Here is a 9,514-nt window from a genome sequence, read left to right on the forward strand (position 1 = left end):
GGACTCATCCTGATATGGCAATGAAGATTAAGAAGGAAGTATAGAAACAACTCGAAGCAGGATTTTTGGCTGTGGCCAATTACCCTCAGGGGATAGCCAACATTGTACCTGTACCCAAAAAGGATGGGAAGGTAAGGATGTTCGTTGATTACCGGGACTTGAATAGAGATAGCCCAAAAGATGATTTCCCACTGCCTCACATTGATGTGCTAGTGGATAACACAACTCAGTTCTCCGTCTTCTCATTCATGGATGACTTCTCCAGTTATAACCAAATAAGAACGACTCCGGAGGACATGGAGAAAACTACCTTCAATACCCCATGGGGTACTTTCTACTACAAGGTAATTCCTTTTGGACTAAATAATGCTAGTGCAACCTACCAACATGGCATGGTCATGCTCTTTCATGATATGATTCATAAAGAGATCGAGGTCTACAACGATGACATGATTTCCAAATCACAAACTGAAGAGGAGCATCTTGTCAACCTTGAGAAGCTCTTTGAAAGTTTAAGGAAATTCAAGTTGAGGCTAAATCCCAGTAAAGGCACATTTTGGGTGAGATCTGGAAAACTGCTAGGTTTTATCGTCATCCAACGTGGTATTAAAGTGAATCGTAAGAAGGTAAAGGTGCTACAAGCTATGCCTGTGCCCAAAAATGAAAAGTAAGTCCGAGGATTTCTAGGTAGATTGAACTACATAGCTAGATTCATATCTAACCTTACAGCCATCTGTGGGCCAATCTTCAAACTACTCTGAAAGGATCAAGTCGTCATTTGGAACGACAACTGCCAAAATGCCTTCAAGAGATTCAAGGAGTACCTACAAGAACCTCCAGTTCTGATGCCTCTTATGCTTGGAAGGCCTTTAATCATGTACCTCACCGTCCTTGAGGGATCTATGGGACGTGTGCCCGGCCAACGTGACGAGACTGGAAGAAAAGAGCACGCCATATACTACTTGAGCAAGAAGTTTACCAATTACGAAAGTAGGTATTCAATGCTAGAAAAGAATTGTTGTGCACTTGCTTGGGCTGCCAAACGCCTAAGGAAATACATGCTCACACATATAACACTCTTAATCTCCAAGATGGATCCAGTCAAGTATATCTTTGAGAAACCTACTCTAACTAGTAGAGTAGCCCGTTGGCAAATGGTTCTGACTGAGTATGACATTTAACATGTCACTCAAAAAGCTATCAAAGGGAGTATGTTATCTGAATATCTTTCTCACCAACCCTTGGAGGACTACCAGTCCATGCACTTCGAATTCCCCGATGAGGATATCATGTTGATAAGGGCTTGCAACATCCCCAGCCCCGAAGAAGGACCAGAATCTGGATCTCGGTGGACCATTGTATTTGATGGAGCTTCTAACGCTCATGGCAATGGCATTAGGGAAGTCATCACCTCCTCAACTGGTTTTCACCTATCCTTCACCATAAGGTTGTGCTTTGAATGTACTAACAATATGGCAGAACACGAGGATTGTATATTCGGTATTGAAGCTGCAATTGATCTTAGGATCAAAATTATTGAAGTCTATGGGTATTCAGCCTTGGTCATTAGCCAAGTCAAAGGAGAATGGAAGCTTGAGATCACAAGCTAATCCCTTACAAAGAGCACGTTCTGAAGCTGATCCCGACTTTGACAAAATTACCTTTCACCATATCCCTCGAGAGGAAAATCAGTTGGCCAATGCCTTAGCTACACTTTTCTCCATGTTTAAGGTCAAATGGAAAAATGAAGCACCAACTTTCCACCTTGACTACTAGGACGAGCCAACTTACTTCCTGGAAGCCAAAGACAAAGTCGATGGCCATCCTTGGTTCTACGGCATCCTGAGGTTCCTAGAAATCCAAGAGTATCCTAAGAACACGTCCATTACCGACAAGAAGTATCTTCAGAAACTATCATCCAAGTTCTTCTTAAGTGGATGGTTATTGTATAAGAGGAATTATGATTCGGTCTTGCTCAGATGTGTAGACAAAAGCGAAGCAAATCAGATTATAATAGAATACATGAAGGTTCCTTCGGGAAACATGCTAGTGGACACACATTGGTGAAGAAAATCCCGAGGGACGACTACTATTGGATGACCATAGATGTTGACTGATAACGCAAAAATACATCGTATAGTTGCCTTGATTTATACTCAAAAGTCATACCACTTTCATTTATATTCCGATTATTTTGCAAGTGTACGAGTTATTTTTGCAGGTATTTCAATTCCCATGTTTAAATGAGCAAAGTATAGAAAAGGAAGGAAAAGAAGAAGAAACAGAAGAGAAAACGGCAAAAAAAGCAGAAAATACAAATCATGTGCATGTGACGACCGTCACGCCCTGGGTGTCACGACCGTCACAAACCCACCACGACCGTCACAAGGCTAAAAAGCAGCGTATTGAATTTTTCAACAGAAGTGATCCACATGCCCTTATTTCTCGTTACTCAGCCCACTTTCCCGTGGATTTCTCACTCAACCAAGTCACCCTTATTTCTCTCAACTGCCAAGACCAAATGGAGAATATAAAAGGTTGGAAGTTGGAAACCTACGGGGACGCTTAATTTTCCTCCCTGAAGCCAACATTCAAGACCTTTCTCTGCATTTTATTTTCCACATCAATTATGTTTTTATTTTATTTTTCTTTAGCAACATTGTTTTCTTTTACCGCAATTTAGTTAGCGTTCCGTTCAGAGTTTCCGTTTTCCCTTTTACTTTCCGTTTTTCATTTAGCCAAAGTAGTAGTTTCCTACACTGGGGAACTACTGCAATTTATTTAATTTAGTTTAAGCAATTATTTCGAAGAAGAAGAATCCTACCGACCTGTGGAGGACTGCTCAAGTACTTCAAGATTCAGCATATTCTATTAATCCAATATCCAGGTTTTTATTCAATTACTATTGTTATTGCTTTATTATTATTATAATCATGTTTGCTTTATTGTTGATCTGTTTATGTTCGTCTGTGTTTGCGTTATTTAACATGTTCGGCTAAACTACCGGTATCGGTATGTAAACAACTTAATTAGACGGGATTTAATAATAATCGGTGTAAAACTTCTTTTCTCAAACAATCTTTTTGGCTGTGGTTTTAAATTTAAATTTAATTAACTTGGTCACAAGAGTGAGAATCTATTTAATACGATTTTTCCATGAGAGTGGGAAATTAACTAAGGTGAGAACCGACAATCGCGAGAGCGTGAGGGTCGAACTGGATAGTAAAAACTAGGCATTGATTTTAAAAATAGCAAGAGCACTTTAAAAGCAATTAGAACTTATTTATTTTCAAAAAGTATTTTTAACTTCAAATGGGACAGCGAGAGCGTACATTCTGACTTAAAAGTATAGTCTGAGTCGACAATCACGAGAGTGTGAGATAAAGCCTTTTAAATGAGTATTTTCTACTAAAAGATATTTGGTAATTAAAATATACACTGGTGACTTATCGAATCCCTGACGATTAATGCATTGCATACTGATATCCCCCTATTAATATTTTCTTAAAACTTAACTTCCCTTAGATTTAATTTTTGTTCAATCAAACCTCTAAAAATCATTTCCTTAGCTAAACACAGTAACGTCGATATCATTAGTTTGACCATCGGTCCCTGTGGGTTCGATATCTTTTAAAACTAAAACGACTAGACTGTGCACTTGCAGTCAAGTACCCGATAGACTATATTCTATATACAGTCACGAGACGTATCAAGTTTTTGGCGCCGTTGCCGGGGACCTGATTTAGTCAAATAGTGTGATTCTTTCGCTGCACAGTATAGACTAAGGTAAAAAAACTAATCTCCTTTCCCTTATTTCCCCCGATTGTATGCCAAGTACTCGCTCACAAGGTGATAACTTAGCACCACCAATCACAAATTAGAGCGTTTCTTATATTTAAGACATCGAATACTAGAGTACCAACGAAGGTACAATATTCCTGATATCTTCTTTCCTACTGCTGAACTAGTTGAAAAACCAACCATGGCTATAGTGGAACCACATAATCGTCCTCTTATGTTCTATGCTACCCCGTCCCAACAAGAACCTCACAATAGCATTGCTGCCTCTGCTATCAATCGAAACGATTTTGAGTTAAAACCCTCATTATTATCAACCGTCCAACAACATCAATTTGCTGGAAATCCTACGGACGACCCTAATGAACATTTGACCAAGTTTGTGTAGTATGCAGGCACTGTGAAGGCGAATCGTGTATCTCAAGATGCGATAAGACTACGCCTCTTTCCTTTCTCTCTAAGAGACAAAGCTTGGGCTTGGTTGCAATCCTTGCCATCCAACTCAGTTACAACATGGGAAGAACTGAAGAACGTTTTCTTATCCCGATATTTTCCGCCAAGCAAAACTGCTATGCTGAGAGCTCAAATCAATGGATTTTGATAAAAAGATGTAGAATCTCTATACGACGCGTGGGAGAGATACAAAGACATGATGAGGATATGTCCATATCACGATCTCGAAGACTGGATGATCATTCACACATTTTACAATGGGCTTCTGTATAACACAAGACTGACAGTAGTCGCTGCCGCGGGCGGTGCACTTATGGACAATCCATACAACGAAGCATATCAACTCATTGAAAACATGGCCCAAAACCATTGCTGATGGGGAGGTGAAAGAAAGCCAGTAGAAAACTCCCAAACAAAAGGTGGAATGTACGAAATCAGTAGCCTTGACCACGTCCATGCAAAGGTAGATGCCCTTGTTCAAAAGTTAGACAACTTGACGATACCACCCGCAGCCATCGTGGCTGCCGTGACTCCAAACTGTGAGTTATGTGAAACTCCTGGACACACTGCACGAGAATGTCAGATATTGGCAGGAGTCCCCACTGATCAAGTAAATTACGCATAAGGAATTCCTTATTCGAATACCTATAACCCATGTTGGAAAAATCATCATAACTTTTCGTTTAAGAACAACAACGCCTTGTATGCACCTGGCCAAGCACCCGCTGTTCCGCCTGGATATCAAAAGCCAACTAATAATGCTCATAACATGCCTAGGAAGTCCAACCTTGAACTAATGATAGAAAGCTTCATAGCTACCCAAGCTCAAACAAACAAAGACTTCTTGAACCAAAACATACATACAAGTGAGCAACTTAAACAATTAGCGAGCAAAGTAGACGCCTTAGCCACCCACAACAAAATGCTTGAAACACAGATTTCATAAGTGGCTCAACAACAAGCATCTACTGCTTCTCCCGCTGACACATTTCCTGGACAGCCGCAACCTAATCCAAAAGGACATGCAAATGTCGTTATATTGATGAGTGGAAAAGAACTAGGCGGACCCGTAGATCCAAGATTCCAAAATCCTGCCATGTACCAAAAACCAGACAAAACAACAACTAAGAAGGTAAGTGAACCGAAGGAGAAGGAAGATAATATCCAAGAGGCTGAAGAGAAAGAAAAACCTTATATGCCTCCACCGCCTTATAAACCACCCATTCAGTATCCTCAAAGACTCGCAAATTCTAAAACTGCAGGGCAATTTAGGAAATTTGTTGAACTTCTGAAGCAACTGAATATTTCAATTCCCTTTACAGAAGCCATCACACAAATGCCCTCATATGCCAAATTTCTTAAAGAGATCTTATCCAATAAGAAAAAGATCGAGGATAATGAAACAGTTACACTTACTGCTGAGTGTAGCACAATAATCCAAAACAACATGCCTCCTAAACTAAAAGACCCAGGTAGTTTCTCCATACCCTGTGTCATTGGAAAGTGCGTCATAGACAAAGCTCTATGCAACTTAGGAGCCAACATTAGTGTAATGCCCTTAACCATCTGCAAAAGGCTCAACATGGGAGAACCAAGACCAACCAAGATGTTTGTTCAACTAGCTGACCGCTCAATCAAATATCCTGTCGGTATAATAGAGAATGTCCCAGTACGTGTAGGACAATTCTACATTCCTACAGACTTCATAATCATGGACATCAAAGAAGATGCCAGTACACCTATTATAATAGGAAGACCATTCTTAACTACCGCCAGAGCTATAATAGACGTGAAAAGAGGTAAGCTAACATTCAAAGTTGGAGAAGAAAAGGTTGAATTCATCTTGACACAATTCTTACAAGCGCCAGCTATAGACGATACCTGTTATCTACTTGATGTCATAGACAAGTGCGTAAGAGAGATGGAGATGCAAGAAACCACATACTCTGATATAATGAAAATCCAAATCCCTCCAATCTTTGAAGATGATAATTGGCGTGAACCATACCAAAATGACAGTCTAAGTGAATGCTTAGCACTTACACCCAACCACATGCCATGCCCGAAGAAACCAGACTTAGAATTAAAAACACTACCAAAGAACCTAAGATACGAATTCCTAGACACTAAACTCAAAAGACAAGTAATAGTCAATGCTGACTTAGGACAGATGGAAACTGAAAAGTTACTAGATGTCTTAAGAAAATATCCAACTGCGTTAGGCTACAACATCGCTGACCTAAAAGGAATAAGTCCTTCTATCTGTATGCATCGCATTATGCTAGAGGAAGAGTGTAAAACCTCTAGAGAACACCAGAGAAGGATCAACCTAATCTTAAGTACTATAGTCAAGGATGAAGTAAAGAAGTTATTAGATGTAGGAATCATATACCCGATCTCCGATAGTCAATGGATTAGCCCCGTTCATGTAGTACCCAAGAAAGGGGGTGTTACAGTTGTTAAGAACGAGAAGGGAGAATATATAGCACAAAGAGTTGTGACCGGAAGTAGAATGTGCATCGATTATAGGAAACTAAACAAAGCCACTCGAAAGGATCATTTTCCTCTGCCTTTCATTGATCAAATGCTTGAATGATTGGCTAAGCATTCCCATTTCTGCTATCTAGACGGTTATTCAGGATTCTTTTAAATTCCTATCCATCCTGACGACCAAGAGAAAACAACCTTCACATGCCCTTATGGTACATTTGCTTATCGACGAATGCCATTTGGACTATGGAACGCTCCCGCAACATTCCAAAGATGCATGATGTCAACCTTCGCTGACTTTATAGACAACATTATGGAAGTCTTTATGGACGATTTTTCTATTTGTGGGCAGAGCTTTGAAGGATGTCTATCAAACCTTGAAATGGTACTTGAAAGATGCGTAAAGGTGAATCTCGTCTTGAACTGGGAGAAATTCCATTTCATGGTCCAACAAGGAATCGTGTTAGGACACGTAGTATCTGATAAAGAAATTTAAGTAGACAAAGCTAAGATCGAAATTATAGAGAATCTTCAACCTTTGAAAATCGTACGAGAAATACGAAGCTTTTTAGGACACGCCGATTTCTACCGACGCTTTATCAAGGATTTCTCGAAAATTACCAAACCACTTACTGGTTTATTAATGAAATGCGCTGACTTTATCTTTGATGAGAAATGTCTAACAGCGTTTGAATAATTAAAAACATCTTTAATCACCGCACCTACCATGCAACCACCTGACTGGAGATTTCTATTCGAAATCATGTGTGATGCGAGTGACTATGTCGTAGGCGCAGTGCTAGGACAAAGAAAGGATAAAAAACTTCATGATATCTACTATGCAAGTAGAACCTTAGATCCTCCCAAATGAACTACATCACCACTGAAAAGGAACTTCTAGCCGTTGTGTTCGCTTTAGACAAATTCCGTTCCAACTTAGTAGGAGCGAAAATCATCATCTATACTGATCACGCTGCTATTAGATATTTGCTAAGTAAGAAGGATGCCAAACCAAGACTCTTAAGATGGATCCTACTCTTACAAGAATTTGACTTAGAGATAAAAGATAAGAAGGGTACTGAAAACGTAGTAGTAGACCACTTATCACGAATCGAAGGGAATAAGCCTGAATAAATTCCAATCAATGATGATTTCCCTTATGAACGACTTATAGCCCAAATGGAAAGAGACATGTCTGAACTAACCTTAAACGATACCGAAATAGAAGAATCCATGGAAGAAATTCATGCGAATGCAACTCTGCCATGGTATGCTGATTTTGTCAACTACCTAGCTGTTGGAGTACTTCCATCGGACCTATCATACCAACAAAAGAAGAAATTCTCTCATGATCTAAAACAATACTACTGGGATGAACCTCTGATTTTCAAAAGAGGTACCGACGGTATTTTCTGTCGATGTGTTCCTAAGGATGAAATAGACGACATAATCTCTCATTGCCATTCCGCTCCCTATGGTGGGCATGCAAGCACTTTAAAAACTTGTGCTAAGATCTTACAATCGGGCCTCTTTTGGCCTACTATATGGAAAGATGTCCATAATACGGTTATAAATTGCGACCGATGCCAACGCACTGGTAACGTTTCAAGACGCGACGAAATGCCACAAACAGGCATCTTAGAAGTGGAAGTCTTTGATGTGTGGGGGATTGACTTCATGGGACCATTCTCGTCTTCTTTTGGTAATAAGTACATACTCGTAGTTGTCGATTACATTTCAAAATGGATCGAGGCTGTAGCTTCTCCGACAAATGACACACGAGTAGTGATTAAGTTGTTCGAGAACATAATCTTTCCTAGATTTGGTGTGCCAAAACTAGTCGTTAGTGACGGTGGCTCCCATTTCATATCAAATATCTTTGGAAAACTTCTTCTGAAGTATGGAGTCCGACACCGTGTAGCAACACCTTATCACCCACAAACCAGTGGGCAAGTCAAAGTTTCGAATAGAGAGATCAAACAAATTCTAGAAAAGACTGTCGGAATATCTAGAAAAGACTGGTCATCTAAACTAAATGAAGCTCTGTGGGCCTATAGGACAGCCTACAAGACCTCAATAGGGACCACACCCTTTAAATTAGTCTATGGTAAATCATGTCATCTCCCTGTGGAATTAGAACACAAAGCTTATTGGGCAATTAAGACCCTAAATCTAAATTATACTTCCGCAGGCGAGAAGCGAATTTTAGACATTCATGAATTGGAAGAACTTCGACTAGACGCCTATGAGAATGCCAAGATATACAAAGAACGAACAAAAAAATGGCACGATAAACGTATATCTAGGAAAGAGTTTAATGTCGGTGACATAGTGCTACTATTTAATTCGACACTTAAGCTTTTTCCGGGAAAACTTAAATCTAGGTGGTCAGGCCCTTTCGAAATTACAAAAGTCTTTAAAAGCGGTGTGATAGAAATCAAAAGTAGAAATAGTGAACCGTTTATGGTAAACGGGCAGCGATTAAAACATTATCATAATATTGACAATAGAGACTACTCAAATAGTCTAAGACTTATAGAGCTGCCTGCTCAACCCCAAAACTAGTATATCGCAACGTTACTGTCGAACTTATGACATTAAACAAAGTGCTTAGTGGGAGACAACCCGCCTTCTTTTTAAATTGTTATCTTTGTTTTTAAGCGTTTCCCTTCTTTGACGATTTTTTGTATTTTGCTCCCTTTCCTTTATTCTATGCAGTAATGTACTTGTTGCTTCCCGTTACTAACTTAGAAATATTGGATACTGGTTAACA

General features: G+C 39.6%; 1 protein-coding gene and 1 non-coding gene across 2 annotated transcripts; one reads left to right on the forward strand and one right to left on the reverse strand.

Annotated features, from left to right (window-relative positions):
• The first annotated feature begins 248 nt into the window (after window positions 1–248).
• Window positions 249–9,306, forward strand: LOC127135747 (uncharacterized). The gene is made up of 2 exons (XM_051062388.1): window positions 249–667; window positions 8,799–9,306. Exons 1-2 carry the CDS (start codon window positions 249–251, stop codon window positions 9,304–9,306), a joined length of 927 nt encoding a protein of 308 aa, XP_050918345.1.
• Window positions 4,370–4,476, reverse strand: LOC127077549 (small nucleolar RNA R71). Its single transcript, XR_007787346.1, has one exon. It is a non-coding gene; the product is annotated as a small nucleolar RNA R71 (small nucleolar RNA).
• Window positions 9,307–9,514: the final 208 nt, after the last annotated feature.

The sequence above is a fragment of the Lathyrus oleraceus genome, chromosome 4, assembly GCF_024323335.1.
Source record: "Lathyrus oleraceus cultivar Zhongwan6 chromosome 4, CAAS_Psat_ZW6_1.0, whole genome shotgun sequence".
NCBI classification, from domain to species: domain Eukaryota; kingdom Viridiplantae; phylum Streptophyta; class Magnoliopsida; order Fabales; family Fabaceae; genus Lathyrus; species Lathyrus oleraceus.